The following is a 17,550-nucleotide window of genomic DNA, read 5'->3' as shown; positions in this document are numbered from 1 at the left end:
CACAGAACCACGAAATGGCTGGGGTTGGGAGGGATCTCTGGAGTCCAACCCCCCTCTCCCCAGGCAGGATCACCTGCAACAGGAGACAGAGGAACGAGTCCGGGTGGGTTTGGAATGTCTGCAGAGAGGGAGACTCAACGCTCTCCTCGGGGCAGCTGTTCCAGTGCTCTGCCACCTTCCATGGAAAGAAGTTCTTCGTGTTGAGATTGAGTGTGTGAATGTAAAGAAGTATCGCTGATGATTCGGGGGACTCGGGGACCCGTGCGGGGCGGGGAGGGGCGACCGTTCCCTGAGCACCCTGGGGCTGGGCCGGCCCTCCCGGCCGCCGGGGGAGCTGCGGGGCTGGGCCGGGCCGGCGCCTCCTCCGCCCGGCAGCGCTTCCCGTCCTTTGCCGTCCCTTCCCTTTCCTCCCTTTCCCTGCCTGCCGCTGCTCCACCAGGGGCTGAGCCGGGTCCCCCTCGCCGTCCCCGGGCCCGCACGGCCTGGTGAGCGACCGGGTGAGGCGGGGCCGGGCCGGGCCTCCCTCCGCCCCGGGACCCGCGGGTGCTCCCGCGGGGCTCCCGGCGCCAGGCGCAGCGGTGGGAGCGGCTGTAACCGCCATAACAACGGCGGGGCCGCCGGCGCCAGGCTCGGCCTGGACTTTGGGGGTTATTCCTCAATTACTCCCGCTCCCCTCATCCTTGTGGGGTCGTGCCCACCCCGTGCTGAGGCCCCCGGGTCAGCCCGGGACGCGCGACGCGGCCACTGCCTCAAGCTGGGAATAAACATCCCCCGGCGGGATGCGCTGCTGTGGGTGTTGGGGATGGGAGCGCGGAGAGGGCTTTAACCCCTGAGCGCCTGTTGTTTCTCCGCCCGCAGCCCCAGAGCCGCTGCTTCCTCCAGCAAACAGCACCGACGTGTTCGTGCCTTACACGAGAAGTGCCCGACCCCGGCCCCGAACAGGAATGGTCACGGACCAGCACCTCGGCCCTGCCACCGCGCTGCTGTGAGTCTGAAGGTAATCCATCAAATGTGGCTTTATTTTCCCAAATCTAGAATTGAGAGATACCCTAGGGGCGCATCTACAAGATACCTGTGCAGCATTAGAACCTTTTTAGTTCTGTAACTAATTACAAATAGGGCTTCCCGTCCCTTGTTTTCCATCCCGTTTCTTTGTTTGCTTTAGAACACTGGACAAGAGCTGCCATTACTAATTCCTTTTTTGGGGTCTGTTTTCTCTTTCAAACACCAATGAAATGTCCTTGTGTCACTTGTGCCATCTCTGTATTTCATTATTCATCTGTCTTTGGCTACTAACACACAGTTTGCTTTCTGACTTCTCAATATTCTATTGGGTTATTTTATTTTATAACACTACCGGTATTTTTTCAACCTGTAGAACTTCCTTAATTATATTTCACATTGTTACTTGGGTTTCTAACTCTTATAGTAGTATAAAGTAGGTATCCCAAATTAATCATTGGAATAGGACGTGTTAACTCGGTTGATGTTGCAGAGTGGTGGTAACTCCACAGGAAAGTTAAATGTCTTCAGAGGACAAGGAAGCTCAGGAGGATGAGCTGCTGGCTCTGGCCAGCATCTATGACGAAGATGAGTTTAAGAGAGCTGAGTCCGCCCAAGGAGGAGAAACAAGAATTTGTCTGGAGTTGCCTCAAGACTTCAAAATTTTTGTGAGTGGTGAGTTGAGATGTTTTGTGTTATCCCCAAGGAGGTGTTACCGTGCTCGTTTGCTGGTTGTGGAGTGTCCTGCAGGAGCAGTGACTGGACAAAGCCACGGCTCAGCCTATGCTGTGCTTGTGGTAGTGTTGAGCTTTGTATTTGAGTAGTTTAATCCTCATACACGCAACTTCTTTAGTAAACTTTTAAAATTACAGATGAGTAATAGCATTTCTTCAGAATAATTAAGTTCACTTACTGGGTTTTTTTATTCCCTTGAGGATATGTCTTCCCAGGTTCCTGGTTTGTGCAGGGTCTGACATTTCACACTTCTGGTGTTCTGCTTTAATCACAGAGCTACAACCCCTGTGACATTTTACTGCACTGAGTTTTGTTATTTAGGGTTGAACAGATAATTTTAACCCCAGAAGTGTATCAAATTAAAAGACATTGGCTGCTGTCATAAACAGTGACAGTTCATTAGTTTTCATTTTCCTGTTATTTCTCAACCTGCCTCGGTTGTTTCAGGTTCAGGCAGTTCCACAGAAAGCCTCCAGAGCAGTGGGTTCGAGTACTCCGTGTGCTTCCTGCCTCCCCTCGTGCTGAATTTTGAGCTCCCACCCGACTACCCATCGACGTCCCCACCAGTGTTCACCCTCAGTGGGAAATGGCTCTCCCGGGCCCAGGTTTGCAGAAGATTTTCAACATTGTGACAGAGTTGAGCAAGTTAATAATTAACAGTGTTATGGAGAATGTTGATTAAAGTAAAAAAAAAAAAATAATGACATTGCTCTTCAGTTGGCTCTTCTTTTGCCTCCTGCTTGTTTTCACTTGGTCACTATTCTGAGGAAGGAGAGTTTGCATTGAGGAGAACTATTTTATATGTATTTTATGGGTAGATTAAAAACTGGTGAATCTGTAATCAAAGCATGCACTATGGACCGTGGGAGGAGAGGAACCCATTAAGGATTTAAGTCAGAACTTAACCAAAATCAGGAATTGTTTGTTCTTTTCCAGCTCAGCGCTCTTTGCAAACACTTGGACAATGTGTGGGAAGAGAATCGAGGCTGTGTGGTCCTGTTTGCCTGGATGCAGTTTCTGAAGGAAGAAACACTGAGTTACCTGAATATTTCATCCCCGTATGAGCTAAAAATGTGCCCTCAAGGGAAAGCACAGAATCGGACGCAGTTGGGGCCTCTCGATGCTGGGAAGGACTGTGGGGGTGCAGCAGGCTCTGCCACAGCTGAGGAGGAAATCATGGATGCCAGAGCTGTGCAGGACGTGGAGTCGTTGTCGAGTCTGATCAGGGAAATCTTGGATTTTGACCAGGCCCAGAGGAGGAAGTGCTTTAACAGTAAGATGTATTTGTGCAATATCTGCTTCTGCGAGAAGCTGGGCAGCGAGTGCATGCACTTCACCGACTGCAGCCACGTGTACTGCAAAGCCTGCCTGAAGGACTACTTTGAGATTCAAATCAGGGACGGGCAGGTCCACTGCCTCAACTGCCCCGAGCCCAAGTGTTCTTCTGTCGCCACTCCTGGCCAGGTAACACACGTGTGCACACAGGGCTGGAGGGTCCTGTTAACTCACCCCATATTACAGGGGCAGAGTGTGGCTCTGCATGGTGAGCATTGGGAATCTCAGAGTCACTGAGGCTGGAAAAGACCTCTGAGATCACAGAGTCCAACCTGGGACCCATCCCCACCTTGTCAACCAGACCAGAGCACTGAGTGCCACGTCCGGTCGTTCCGTGGACACCTTGCAGAGTGGGGACCTCCCTGGGCAGCCCCTTCCAATGCCTGACAACCCTTTCCAAGACAAAACTCCTCCTGCTGTCCAACATGAACCTCCCCTTGGCACAGCATTTTCCTCTTGTCCTGTCCCTTGTTCCCAGGGAGCAGAGCCTGACCCCCACCTGGCTCCACCCTCCTGTCAGGGAATTGTAGAGAGTGAGAAGGTTCCCCTGGAGCCTCCCTTTCCCCAGGCTGAGCCCCTCCAGCTCCCTCAGCTGCTCCTTGTGCTCCATCCCCTTCCCCAGCTCTGTTGCCCTTCCCTGGATACGCTCCAGCCCCTCGATGTCTTTCTTGTTGTGGGAGCCCAGAACTGACCCGAGGACTGAAGGTGCTTCAGTTGTGCCCAGTACAGAGGGAGGATTCGTGGGGACATTTTCCAGGGAATATATCTGGGGACATCTTCATGCTCTGAGCCACACAGAGTCATTGGAGTTAAAACTGTATCCCTTGGCACCTATTTTGCCCATTTTATTAGTACTGGCATTGATCAGCAGCCTCCCATTCCATTTGACACTGCATGCACATTCCATTTAACACTGCATGCTTTTCCTAATTATTGTTAGAATAGCATCTCTATTTTCATGACCTGTTAGAGAATTAAGTGGATTCATCCCAACTGTAGGGATTTTTTCATTGACTTACAGTGTTTTGCTGATGGTAGGAGGCTCAGAATTTCAGATGCAGGTAATTATAGAATCCCAGGACAGTTTGGGTTGGAAGGGACCTTAAAGCTCATCTCATTCCACCCCCCTGCCATGGGCAGGGACACCTTCCACTATCCCAGGTTGTTCCAAGCCTCATCCAGCCTGGCCTTGAACACTTCCAGGGATGGGGCAGCCACAGCTTCTCTGGGCAACCTGTGCCAGGGCCTCACCACCATCACAGGGAAGAATTTTTTCCTAACGTCTCCCTGTGGCCTTTAGGTGAAGGAGCTGGTTGGAGAGGAGCTGTTTGCCCGCTATGACCGACTGCTCCTGCAGTCCAGCCTGGACCTGATGGCTGATGTGGTTTATTGCCCCCGCCCGGGCTGCCAGACCCCGGTGATGCAGGAGCCCGGCTGCACCATGGGCATCTGCTCCTGCTGCAACTACGCCTTCTGCACCCTCTGCAAGATGACCTACCACGGGGTGTCTCCGTGCAAAGTCACCGCAGGTGAGGCCCCTCCACCCTCCCCCAAGGTGCAGTTAAATCTTGGGTGAAATAGCCAGAAATTGAGAAGCAAACTCCTGCCCTTGAGCTTTCTCAAAGAGCAGACACACTCGTTTGGAGTAGGTCTGTTGCTGGCAATTAAATATTATTCCTTCGATGACACTCCAGAGCTTAGGAGATCTCCAAAATGCTGATTGTCAAATGCTGAGAGGCCATAGGAGGGGAAGAATAATTTTATATGGGGTTTTTTTTTACCCTTTCATGTTAATCCACTACTTTGTGTAGGCAGTTAATACTGAAATCAGGTGGAGGCTTCTCTCTTTGGCTTCAAAATCCTGTGACCAAGTTTCATTAAATGTATGTTCAGAGAAAATGCCATTTTCAAAAGTTTACATTGTAGAATTGTCCTAATTTCATTGACATGTCTCTTTTATAATGAATCAGTATAAAACTTGAATTTTTGGGCAGAGATGTTTATATTTTTCTTTCTTTTTAATGAACGCTGTTAGTTTCCTTTGAAAATCTTTATGCTGCAGTTGGCTGGACCTCTTGATATGATATATTACAAAAACTGTTTGGTTTGCTTTGGTTTTGTTCCCCAGAGAAATTAATGGATTTACGAAACAGCTATTTGGAAGCAGACGAGGCAACTAAAAGATTTTTGGAACAACGCTATGGCAAGCGAGTGATTCAGAAAGCCCTCGAGGAGATGGAGAGTAAGGAATGGCTGGAAAAGAACTCCAAGTCTTGTCCTTGCTGTGGAACTCATATAGAGGTGAGCGTGGAGGAAAAGGCTGGAAAATCATGGGAACAGAAATTAGCAGAAATTAGGGCAGTTCTGTGTTTAGGCTGGGACAGAGGTGTGTGTGTAGCCTCCAGCTTCACCAGGCAAGGGAAATTTCTAGGAAATATTAAGAGAACTTTCCATTTCTGTCTGTGTTACATGGAAAAGGAGGTGAGGTGATGTTTGTGGAGCTCAGGGATTTGAGATCATCCATCAATTGGTGGTTATCAGGCTCCACTACTAAACAGATCCAGGTTGACTATGGCTCTGTATGAATCCTTTCATTTCCTGTGTGTTTCAGGTTACTGTTGCTTCACACTATAGCCAGGAAATAAAACCAGCTTCAGAAAAATATTAATTTCCAGTATTTTTAGTAGTATAGCCAATATACAGTGCTGGGATTCCAGCTCCCAGTTCTTTTGAACAGTGAAAAAAAAAAAAAAATCAGTGTGTGATGGAGTTGAATGTGCTAATTGGCTGGTGTAGTTTTGAAGGCTGTTGTCACAGAGAGACTGAAGCCTGACACAGTAAGATGCTGATGTTGCTGTTTCTTGGTTTTTTGCCCCCAGAAGCTCGATGGCTGTAACAAAATGACATGCACAGGGTGCATGCAGTACTTCTGCTGGCTCTGCATGGGCTCTCTGTCCAGGGCCAACCCCTACCGGCACTTCAACGACCCTTCTTCCCCCTGCTTTAACAGGTTTGTGCTTACAGGTATTTCCTCTAATGCTGGAACACTTATTCTCTACTTTTTCTTACAGTCTCTCCCAGATTTTTACCTTGAAATGTGTTGCTTTAGTTTAAGATACAGTTTTTTCTCCCAAATATTTACCCTTACAAGGACCCAACACTAACAGTAACAATCAGGAGTGATTCAAGATGTGCTTTTGTTTTTTAAGAATTTTTGTTTCAAAATTCCAGAGGAGTCTTTGGAATCAGTCTATAAATCAGTCTATTCCAGATTTTTTTTTTGGTCAGGGTCATGACCCCATCCTTTCTGTGCTGCCTCTGCCACAAAGCCTGCAGGGAGGTGTTTCCATGGAGATGCTCAGGTGCAGCACAAGGTTTTGGGTCAGAAAGCTGCTTTTAAACAGCTTGCCTTACATCATCACTGTGGGGAAGGATCAAGGGACAGAGGGTGCTGCTGCTGTCAGGACAGGTGAAAGGCAGCTCAGAGGGATGTGACAGTGGCAGCCTCTCAGCTTTGTGTATTCCACAGGGATATGTGCCTGTCACTGGGATAGTAGTGCCTGGGTCCAAAGTAAAAATCCCAATAACCTTCTCAATCCACCATCCATTCTGCCATGTGGCTGACAGGATTTTTCTTGGTCTTGGCCCTTTTTCAGCATTCTCTCTTCTCCCAATAGTATTTTTCCACTTCGTACTCTGTTTCCTTCTTCTCATGTTGTCCTTTTTTATTTTAGTTTAGCTTAACCTCCCCCCGTCTTGACTAAGCTCATGTGCTTTATAAAGAACAATTTAGAATCAGGGAATCATAGAACCATTTAGGTTGGAAAAGACCTAAAACCATCCAGTCCAGCCATTACCCCAGCATTGCCAAGTGCCTTTTTGTCCCCCCTGTGCCCCACTGATGCTCATATGTTTTGTTTGCCCAATTCCATGTGTCCAGTGAGACTGTGAGTTGTCTGGAGCAGGCAGGTTTGGCTGCTGATTATATCCTGCCTAAAGACCACCCAGGAACAGCAGCCTGCTGGGTAACTCTTTAATACGGTTTGGATGATTAATATTTTCAGGGATTTCTTGGGATATGATGTGTGTAAGGTACCATCAAACTTTCTGGTGCAACGAGCTGTAGAAATGCAGAGTCCCTTACTTTAATTGACACTGACAGCATGAGTGGTTTGTGATACTGAAAAAAACAGTGAAGCTTACTGCTTTTGTACTTTTTGTTGCAGTTAGATTGTTTTAAACATATTTAGTATTATTATCATTAATTGTCTGTCTTGCAGATTGTTTCAAGCCATGCACATTGACGATGGGGAGTTCTGGGAAGTTGAAGATGACGACCAGTAGCTTTCTCCGGCAACAAAAGGTGAACAAACCAGAGACAGATGCTTTTTTTGTGTCCTTTGTTTGCTTTTCACTTCCATTGTGTGATAGAAGAGTGGCAACTACCCTGCACTGCAGGATACTCACACCTCAGAGCCTGTTGCCAAAGCCAAAGGAGACTGTTTTACCCATCCTGGGGTCAGGATCATCATGGAATGCCCTAATCCCATTGATTATTAAAGACATACCATATTAAATACAACCAGTCAGAAGTTGGAAAATTACTGGAAAAATATATACCAAGAGACGCCTCCTTTTTAAAAGCAAACAGAAGCCTCAAATCATGGAAAGATTTGGGGGTTTCTTTAGGGAGACCGACCTTTGGAGACTCTTGGATCACAAATATTGTGGGGTTTTGGGCAGTTTGTTAGAGCTGTGGAGCTGTTTCTGGAGCTGTTCAGTGGTGCTGCTTGGACTGGGGAAGTTTTCTGATACAGTACAGAAAATTTCTTCTAAATTTAGCAACAAAGTTTGTTGCTTTTATGAATTTCCTGATGTGTTTCTCTGAAAAGCAGCTCATGGCTCTGTCACTGGTACTTTCTAATGACATTAAAGCTGATTATTCCCAACCCCCTTCTTGCTGGCTGTTGTGCCTGGGCCTTTACATCCCTGAGAGCTTGGGCAGAAAATGACCAACAGCCTTTTCCAGAAATTTCTGTCAGGTTGGTGACTTATCCTGGTATTCCTGTTGGATTAACTCCCATTGCCTCTCCTTGTTTTTCCAGTGATGAGTGCTAAGGCAGTGAGCTGAGGATGTGAGAGAGTGAAAAGTACCAGGCAAAGATGATTCTTCAAAATACTGACAATTACCTTGTATTCTCAGATGAAGAAGTAATTTATTTTTTACTAACTCTTCACATATGAAATTTGATTAGTTGATACTTTTGCTTCTGGACTAGATCCCTTATTTCCACTAGTTTTGCACTTCAAATTATTCAGAAACCAAATTGTTTCCCCTAAAATCTCAGCAAATACTTTTATAAGCATGAAGATAATTACCAGAGGGAACCACTAACTTTTTACAAGTTTTTCCACTTGCAGAACAGTCTACAAGTTTATTTGGAAATTAAAATGTGCTGTGTTCAAAAGTAGCAGGGTATGGAGGGATAGGTCAGGAGATGGAAGACTCTTCAGAAACTCAAAGTGATCACCTCTCACTCAGTTTTGACTGATAGTTAATAAATTTATACTGGGATATGTGGCCAAAATGAGTGCTGCTTCAGTTCCTGTCCCAGAGGATGACAGTCTATACTGTCAGAAGAGGCAGAGATTAAAAAGGTGAGATGGTAAGAGTGAATCTCACCATGGTTTAGGCTATAGGTCAGTGTGTAGGAAAAGTTTACTTTGTGTATGGTTTGAATTGCATTTCCTGCACCTTTCACATGCACTAAATTCACTTTAAGATGGTAAACACAGTTGTCTCCATGTTTGTCTTCGTTCTGGCATGGATTTGGCAGCACAGGTCAGTGGCCAGGTGGCCACTGGCCATGGGGCTGTGGAATGGGACAACCCAGAGCTGGGCTCAGAGCTCCCAAGTGAAGCTGGCACAGGATGTGTTCTGCTCATGGAATTTTGGACAGAGGTGGGCTGAGGGCAGGGCTGGGATGCCAAAGGGTACACTGGGATGAAGATCTGTGGCTGGGGATGTACCAGAGCACAAGTAGTGAAGTACTGGAGGAGCAATGAACCACCTCAGCTTTCAAGGCCTTTGTGTGGAGGGAGAAGGTGCAGCAACGTAGCAACCACCCTGTCTATAAATTCGGGGATCCCTGGGCTGGAGTTTCCAGATCCTGCAGCGAGGCAGAGGTGGACAGAGTCCCTGGGGAGGGGACAGATCTTCTCCCTGTGTCTTTTCCCCTCTTGAAAACCTCACTGTCACCGTTTCTGTGCATGCAATTAAATTATTTACAAACACTTTGTGGTACCAGGTAGAGCTGTGGCCTCCTCTTTCTCCTTTAAAGGCCCCCACTTTTTCATGTGGCATGCTTGCTGCCTGGCAGGACAGAACCATAGCAGGTGTCTGGTGGAAACCTGCCAGCAAACACTGGGCAAGGAAATAGGGAGCAGCAGGAGCTGTTCCTACCAAACTGCTTCCAGTTCAGCTTTGGTTTCACAAACACACATACAGTCAATGCCACCATTTAGAAAAAATTAAAGACATTTTAGTGTGGAAAGTTGCATTACAGATCAACAGCTTACAAAATTTCTGCATAAAGAAAATAAATGCTGCCCAGTTTTCTTGCCCTTCCTGTGGTAGCATTGGACAGGAATCCCAGGAATCACATTTCAGAATTAGTGGGGTCTTGCCAGTACAGGCTGTTGTCCACCCATGTGGGACTTCTGTTATTAAAGAGAGGCTGAAGCCAGTGGGAACAGAGCATATCCTTGGAGGCTGGTTTGGCATTTCCTCAGAGCAATGGAAAGTTCTGGAGTGGTGAGAGAGAACATATTGCTTCAGGCTCTGCACTGTTACAATGAACAGTGCTGAGCACAGAGAGGTCACTTCTGCTTCATCTGAACAAACCTACCCTCCTGGGTACTTCGTAAAGCACCAGGGCATAGAAAATTATACCCTGGGACTGAACATGAAGGACTTCTTGTGTGATACCAGTAACATTCTCAGATGCCCAAACTGCATGATTAACCCTGTGTGGGTGACTCCTGCTGTAGCCTCTTGTGCTGAGGTGATCGCAAGTCCAACATCTGGCTCAAAGCAGGGCTCAGCCAGGGCTTTATCCAGTCAGATTTTGGAAACCTCCTAAGGACAGAGCCTGCACAGCTTTTGGGGAATCTGCCCCATTGTTTGGCTGTCCCCATGGGGAGGTTTTATCTTTCTATCCAGTCTGAGCATTGTGTCTCCAGTCAGGTCCCACTCTCTCTTCTCATCTTCCTCCCGGCTTCATCTTCTTGCTGACCCCTTCCTGGTTGTGGGGCTGCTCTGAGGCCATGTGAAGCTTTCCCTTCTCCAGCTGGACAAGTTCACTTCCCATTTTCCATTATTCTAATGCAGGAGTGTTTCATGAAGAAGGAATGGCACAGGAGGTACTCGTTCTAATTGCAAGGAATACACCCTGAAGTGATTTCCCACTCGGTTTGTGTTGTACTTTCACTTATCCTCACATTTCAGTTTTGCAGCCTTCAGTCCAAGATTACAGTCAGTTCATAGATCAAACAACTCATCCTTCACTGACTTTACCTTCAGAGAATGAGTTAGTGGCAGAATTTTGTGGAACACAGTGCACTGGATCCATCCATTTGGTTAATTAAGGCAGGTGTTTGGCATCTGTCCCTTTAGTGGAGAGAAGCAACCTCTGCTAATTTAAGAACATTCTGCTAACTTAAGAACAAATATGAGACCAGTTTTTGCAGAAATTCCCAGCTGGTTTCAACAGCTGGTTCAGCACTACCCCGAGCAGATCAATCGCTGTACGGCTTCTTGGACTGGCTCCTCTCTGCTCCTGTCTCCTTCATGCTGTACAAGGGCTCCACGAGCTTGTTGTGAACCAGCATTAAACCTGATGGAGAAAGTAAAAGATGATTTAAGTAGACATAATAAAGCAAAATTCTCATTCACTGAATGCTGATGAAATCAGACATTACTGGTGTCCTTGTTCCTTTGCCCTTACACCCGAGCACTTAAGCATTTACCTTCACTTTGATTATTGTGGTATATTTAAGGAATATACTCCTTTGGGAGTTGATTAAAGGGAAACATCTAATGCAAAGCATGGCTTATGCCACTTAAAAACTAACAAAACAGCTGCCTGGCCTGGTCAAACACTCACCTTTGAAGTATTTCACCGTCTTGACTTTGAGCTCCAGCGTGGCATCCTCATCGCACACGAACACGGTGTTGGGGTGCTGCTGGAAGGCAGACACTGTCCACATGTGGTTGACACCTTCCTCGATGGCTTTGTACAAAGCAAAGGCTTTGTGGGCTCCTGTGATCAGAATCATCACCTGCACCCCAAGACACAGAGAAGGGCAGTCAGGGTTGTTGCTCCAAAACAGGGTAACTTTTATCAGCTCCAGAGCTACTGTAGGAAGCCACTGCTTTTGTCCTAACCTCTCTGGCATCCATGACAGTGCCTACTCCGACTGTCAAGGCCATTGTGGGGACTTTGGAGAGGTCACCATCAAAGAACCTGGCATTAGCCAATATGGTGTCCATGGCCAAGGTCTTCACTCGTGTCCTGGAGACCAAACTTGATCCGGGCTCGTTGAAGGCAATGTGACCATCCGGGCCGATACCTGGGACAGAGACAGCGGGAGAAGAGAGTCAGCTGTAGGAGCAGAGCCAACAGCTCTACCATGGGAAGGACAGTCAGTGCTTCCAGAAACACAGATCTGAGACAAACACCTGCAGTTCTTCTGATCAAGCTCAAATTTGTGTCTGGTAGGAATGACAGCAAAAGGCCCCTCTGAAGCCTTCCCTTACTGTGCTGGGACAACAATAAAGCAAAGTAGGTGGCACAATCTCAAGGCAAACTGATGGGAGAAGTTTGTGGTGGGCTCCTGTTGGCTCAGAGAACTCCTAGGAGTTTCCTGTCAGCACTGACAACTGTAATACATTTTGTATTTGTACAGTTCTAGCTCTTCCCATTTCTCCTGCTAATCATTTCCTGAACGATTCACTGACTGGATTGAAAGACGGAAAACTGGTAGCAGCATGTTGGGAGACAAGGCTGCCAGCACACATCAGTGCTCAGGGTGGTGGACTGTGGGGTGCCTTTCACTGCAAATCCACTGAAAGACACTGGAAGTGAACAAGCCTGGCCATTCTCACCTCCAACGAAGAGTTCAATTCCTCCAGCTGCTTTGATTTTCTCCTCAAATGCGTCACACTCTGCCTGGAGATCAGGTGCATTTCCATCCAAAATGTGGACGTTCTCTGGTGAGATGTCAATGTGCTTAAAGAAGTTATTCCACATGAAGGAATGGTAACTTTCTGGGTGATCCCTCGGGAGACCTGGTAACAGAGCACATGCACAGGACTAAGACCAACTGGAAAAATATAACATAAAGCACTTCTATACCCTTGGAGTGGCGTTGGTAATGGAACAGTGCTCTATCTGTCCTTTGTCACTCACTCAGCTTTCACAAGTTGTTTTTATTTTCCTAAATAGCAGAATTAAAGTCAATCACAACAGCTCCTGTAAGACGTGTGCCCATAGTAAAATGCAGCAGATTTTCAGACAAGCAGGTGTGTAGTGTGCCTCATCTGTCAGTACCTTTTCAGCCTTCCTCCCAGTTCATATTAGCAACTGTGATTTAAAAAAAGTGCAAAAGCCTGAGAAATAATAATAATAATTATATCATTATTGCACATTTTTTCCCCTTGAATGCTAAAAACCCACACTGGACTGCTTATTCCCTAATGCTGCTTGGTTAGGATTGTTCACAGAAAAAAATCTTGACCAGGGTAAAATTAGCATGAGCAAATATTTAGCCCGTACGTTTTTCACCTTTGGATCTCTCTTTCTTCCAAAGAGGCTCTTTCACCACGGCTTCAGAAAAGAAACAGTCCCCTGCTATCTTAGCAGGAGTTACTGAAGGGCACTCAGGGAACACACTGAGTAAGGGACCTGAGCTACAGTGACCTTTATAATCCCAGAGCAATGGTGATAGTTAACACTGCACACTATCTGAGCTTGCAATGATAAGCTGGTTCCTTACATGGTCAGCACCTGAGTGCAGGTAAAATACAGCAGTGTCTGTAATTGTGTGTGTAATATAGCCAACCCCCTTCAGTGTCTGGCTTTTTTTCCAAAGGTTTTCAAACCTATGGAAAAAAATTCAAATTTCTTCCACGGGTTTTTTAATTGTCCCTGTCATTCCCTTGGCTAATTCCCTGGAGGTGTTTAAGAAAAGACTGGACGTGGCACTCCATTGCTACAGTCTGGTTGATACGATGGTGTTTGGTCATAGGCTGGACTCGATGATCTCAGAGGTCTTTTTCATCCTAATTGATCCTGTGATCCTGTCTTTCTATGAAATGTTGTTCCATCTTACCTGGAGCCCTTTGCAGGTGGAATTTCTTGCCCCACCACGCACTGATGGGCTGTCTCGCTGCGGCACCAGCGCAAGGGCCGAGACAAACAGTCCCGGCAGGGCAGGGCAGGAGAGCCAGGAGCGCTGGCTGCGGGCACTCACCCACGTACTCGTCCATGTTGAAGGTCTTCACGTACTTGAAGGAGAGGTCCCCGTTCTGGTAATACTCCACCAGCTTCTTGTAGCATCCCAGCGGGGTGCTGCCTGCGGGGAGCCGCCGCCTCAGGCGGGGCAGGGGCCGGGCTGGACCCCGGCCCCGCTCCCACCCCCCGGCACCCACCTGTGGGCAGCCCCAGCGTGAAGAACCGCCCGGGGCCCGGCCCGAACTGGACGATGCGGTTGCGGATGTACTTGGCCGCCCACTCGCTGGCCTGGGAGTACGTCTCCAGGATGATGAGCTTCATGGTGGGGCCGCCCGGGATCGCTTCCTCCGCCCGGGATCAGCCGCCCGGGGTCGCCTCCGCCCGGGGATCGCCGCCTTGGCCCGGGAATCGCTTCCGCCCGGGATCCCCCGCCCGCCGCCCGGGATCGCCGCCTCCTCCCCGGATCGCTTCCGCGGGCCGCCCCCCGCACCGCCCCGTCGGTGGGCGGTGAGAGCCCGGCCCGGCCCCCGCGGCCCCGCCGGGCCCGGCCCCAGGAACCGGCAGGTGGCAGGGCCGCCGTTTGGTGATAGAATTCAGGGAAGCGGTTAAATCCACCCGGGAATGATGCCCCGCGGCTGCCGCCCGCCTGTTCGGATGAAGCAGTCACCAGCGCTGCGAGAGCGCCTGTTGTCCAGACAAAGCTTTGGGAACCGAATACATTATTAAAACATTATTAAAAAGGCAGCAAATATTTCAGTGTTGTTCTGCTGGGGTGCCACCGTCACAGCAGGGATCCACCCGACTCCGTTCTTCAGCCTTTCGTCCCTAAATCAAAGCCCCCAGCCTCGTCACATCATAACAAGCCGCTCTCACGCTCTCACGATTCCATAGGGACCCGCTCCAGGGCATGTTGGGGTCGTTCTGCGGGATGGAGAGACGATGACCCACCAGTGGTATTCCCAAAACACCTTCCTGCTGTCGCTCTGGCTGCCTTCAAGCTCTGACGGAAACGTGCCCGACCTCTCCTTCCCCAGGTTTGGATTGTTGTTGGGATGCAAAGCCCTTACTTCAAAATTACAAAGCTTTTAACTTTCATTAGAAGAAAGAGTAAGATACAAATTGCTTTGCTGGGATCCAGCCCGAGCAGTTCCTTCTCATTTTAATAATTTAAATGACCTGGCTAGAACCAGTGCTCCTGGTATTGTCTCATCGTGGAAAGACCTCGGTTAGCATTTGGATAGGGAACGATGGGTGTGACAGGCTGTAGCCAGATGGCTGTGGTCAGACACGGGAAGGGTTTTAAGCCACAGAGACTAAATAAATTCCAAGCCCCATGTGTTTCCATGAGCAGTGGTCAGCCAGCAGGCAGGCAGGTCTCTTGGTGGCTGGTGCTGGGTGAGGAACTCACAGCAGCAACATTCCCGGCTGTCCTGCAGTGCAGGGCAGCCTGGGCTTTGGCTTTGTGTGAAACAGCTCTTCCATTTGTCCCATTGGGATCATATCAGTGTGACAGACCCATTGGTCCTGTGGACACTGGTGGGAATCACATCATCCCTGGCTTCAGAGGCACAGGATCAAGGTGCTGGGCTAAGCAAAGTCTGTGCCTCTGCTGGGATAGACCTGGCTGAGGTCTGAACCATTCCCATCCTGGGGCTGCTTCAGTCCATTCTCCAGGTGCTGCTGGACTGAAGGTGAGTGCACTTCTGACCTGCACACACACGTGGGAGTTTCCACATCATCGCCATTGCAGCACAACAGCAGCTTCTGGTGTACAAAGCCAAAACTACTGCAGGGCTCAGCAGAGAGAGATGCTCTCTCTATCAGAACCTAGAGTCTGCAAGTAACCCACATCGGATCCCTCCGTGTTACCATGGAAACGCGGCGAGGGCTTGGGGATTTTGGAAAAGCAAATACCGGAGGCATAGCCCGCGTAGGAATTGATTGCAGGAGACACCATAGACTTCCCGCAGCGGTAGCTGTAGGGCAAGAACCGTGTCCCCCCTGGGGTGACTTGAGGGTTGCGTGGTTTGTCTGCCATCAGAGCAGCCTGTGGGCAGTGCCACCCTATCCTTTGCCTCCCACCTCACCCGCCCCGCGCCCCCTCAGAGGTGTGGAGAGCTACTGCCTTTGAGAATTGGCCTTAAACAATCCCAGTGTGGAGATGAGCTCGGTTTAAATCCAAGAGCTGTGGGGCTCTGCCTGCAGAGGGTCTGGCTCTTGCTTTCATCTCCCGAGCAAGCAGCTTGGGCAGATACAGTGCACAGAGACATGGGAGGCAGTCTGCAGCTCCCAGTAAAAGCAAAACGTGCTTTGGGGAGAGAAAAACTGCAACGGTGCAGGAGAGCCAGGCACGTGCCCCTGCGCCGCCCCACATCCCACGGGTCCACTCCCTGCCGTCTGCATTATCTGAGTTGCTCTGAGGCTGGGTCATGCTTGTGACAGAGTATTTTTAGGTATAATAATTTTGGCCCATTATTGTTCCTGCGTTTCCAGCTTGCTGTTCTGATGCTGAAGAACTTCCTGGTATCTGAACAGGCTGATTTTCCTTCCTTGCAAAAGCAGCAGATGGAAGGAAACAAACACTTCTCTGCAGGAGAAGTTGAACAGGAGAGTTCTAACAAGCACAGCATTTTCTTTTGCCCCATCTTGAAGGGATCAGAGTCAACAATGCTCAGAAGACCAAGACTTTTGCTACTGGGGACTCCTTGGGAGCACAGGGATTTTTTTTCCCAGAAAAAGAAACTATTAAAAAATATCTCCATGAAGGACTCACTCTTCAAATCCTGTAATTAAAGAGTCTTTTTAATATCTACCATCAGTCATCTCTTCCTGCTCCAGCATGTTCCACTTACCTTCTCAACCCAATTTATAAGAAAAGGAGAAACAATATCCCAAATCGGATAGATCTGGAGGGGACAGATCTCTTTTCTGCAAGCCCTGCTCACAGCTTAGTTCATCCAGCAATACCTCAAATCCCAGGTAGGAGGTTTTCTGGGGATCACAACAAGCCAATGTGTAGGGCAGTGCAATGAGCAGGCAGCTCCAGAGAGCACATATACATGCCAGTGCCTTCCCATTTTGCAGACAAGGCTCCCATGGGAAAGCTGGCAGGGCTTTGCTCCTCACCAGGTTAAAAACTGCCAGCCTAAGCAGTAAGGGATTTAATCTGGACAGCAAGATTAAATTAACCAGTGGTTAATCATGATTTCTCCAGTGGACTGAAGAAATAATGGAGCGACAAAGGACACTGCTGAAATCAGTGAGTTGGGGCCCCAGAAACCAGGCTGGACTGAGCTGGCTGTGCCAGGTGGAGGCAATTTGGAACTCAGCCCTGCCTTGCCCTGTGCACCATCCCTCACGTTGGCACAACTCAGCTGGATCATTCCGTATCTGCCCCTCGGTTCTGCTGCTGGATTTCAGAAGAAAAGTCCCGTTGGGAAAGTCTTCCACCTCAGTGCTGCTGTTGTTTTCATTCCTCCTCCTTACAATACTCGGGGCTTATTGGGGCATAATTTTCCGCAACAGTAAACCAGGCTCTGCTTACGCCTGACTCTGCCCGGGCTGCAGGACGTGTGGCTGTGCTCGCTGGGGCTCTCCTCATTCCAGCAGACCCGATGTGACCGAGTGGCTTTTGTTGTTACAACAAGCACTGACCAAAAATTGCAGCTCTGTGAGTGTCTAAAGCTGTGTATGGACCCCACACCTGTGTCTGCCATGCCAGGAACCTACCACTGCCCAGGTGGTCAAGGTGTGGGGCAGCTTCCTTGGGCAGGGGCTGTAATAGAATCCCAAAACCTTTTGAGCTAGAAGGGACCTTAAAGATAATCCAGTTCCAACTGCCCTGCCCTTGGCAGGAACACCTTCCACTAGACCAGGTTGTTCCAAGCCCCGTCCAACCTTGCCTTGAACACTTCCAAGGATGGAGCAGCCACAGCTTCTCTGGACAACCTGTGCCAGGGCCTCA

The 17,550-nt window shown here is 48.7% G+C and overlaps 2 protein-coding genes across 5 annotated transcripts; one reads left to right on the top strand and one right to left on the bottom strand.

Annotated features, from left to right (window-relative positions):
* Positions 1-392: 392 nt before the first annotated feature.
* Positions 393-12,651, top strand: RNF14 (ring finger protein 14). Of its 4 annotated transcripts, none has more exons than XM_050312264.1 (9): positions 393-485; positions 859-997; positions 1,515-1,677; positions 2,185-2,342; positions 2,674-3,201; positions 4,373-4,601; positions 5,201-5,373; positions 5,952-6,082; positions 7,353-8,863. In XM_050312264.1, exons 3-9 carry the CDS (start codon positions 1,524-1,526, stop codon positions 7,414-7,416), a joined length of 1,437 nt encoding a protein of 478 aa, XP_050168221.1. In that variant the 5' UTR covers positions 393-485; positions 859-997; positions 1,515-1,523; the 3' UTR covers positions 7,417-8,863. The 4 variants fall into 4 exon arrangements, with proteins under 4 accessions (XP_050168221.1, XP_050168224.1, XP_050168222.1 ...); XM_050312267.1 differs by lacking the exon at positions 393-485 and adding an exon at positions 12,040-12,651 and having other exon boundaries at positions 567-997; positions 7,353-7,435; XM_050312265.1 differs by lacking the exon at positions 393-485 and having other exon boundaries at positions 568-997; positions 1,496-1,677.
* GNPDA1 (glucosamine-6-phosphate deaminase 1) lies at positions 9,593-14,029 on the bottom strand. The gene is made up of 6 exons (XM_050312272.1): positions 13,784-14,029; positions 13,606-13,707; positions 12,239-12,421; positions 11,519-11,703; positions 11,238-11,412; positions 9,593-10,967 (listed from the first exon to the last, which is right to left on the bottom strand). The coding sequence occupies exons 1-6, from the start codon at positions 13,905-13,907 to the stop codon at positions 10,870-10,872; spliced, it is 867 nt and encodes a 288-aa protein (XP_050168229.1). The 5' UTR covers positions 13,908-14,029; the 3' UTR covers positions 9,593-10,869.
* Positions 14,030-17,550: the final 3,521 nt, after the last annotated feature.

Source organism: Myiozetetes cayanensis, unplaced genomic scaffold (genome assembly GCF_022539395.1).
Source record: "Myiozetetes cayanensis isolate MyiCay16 unplaced genomic scaffold, myiCay2020 scf17, whole genome shotgun sequence".
NCBI classification, from domain to species: Eukaryota; Metazoa; Chordata; class Aves; order Passeriformes; family Tyrannidae; genus Myiozetetes; species Myiozetetes cayanensis.
This window is presented reverse-complemented; position numbering and strand designations above follow the sequence as displayed.

Excerpts from the sequence above, each read along its gene's own strand:
- RNF14 (XM_050312267.1), top strand. The coding sequence starts at position 1,524 with ATGTCTTCAGAGGACAAGGAAGCTCAGGAGGATGAGCTGCTGGCTCTG. Across the intron at positions 3,202-4,372 it reads CTGTCGCCACTCCTGGCCAG|GTGAAGGAGCTGGTTGGAGA; the intron begins GTAACACACGTG and ends TGTGGCCTTTAG. Across the intron at positions 4,602-5,200 it reads TCCGTGCAAAGTCACCGCAG|AGAAATTAATGGATTTACGA; the intron begins GTGAGGCCCCTC and ends TTTGTTCCCCAG.
- GNPDA1 (XM_050312272.1), bottom strand. The coding sequence starts at position 13,907 with ATGAAGCTCATCATCCTGGAGACGTACTCCCAGGCCAGCGAGTGGGCG. Across the intron at positions 13,708-13,783 it reads CACGCTGGGGCTGCCCACAG|GCAGCACCCCGCTGGGATGC; the intron begins GTGGGTGCCGGG and ends GGCTCCCCGCAG. Across the intron at positions 12,422-13,605 it reads CAACATGGACGAGTACGTGG|GTCTCCCGAGGGATCACCCA; the intron begins GTGAGTGCCCGC and ends CTCTGTTACCAG.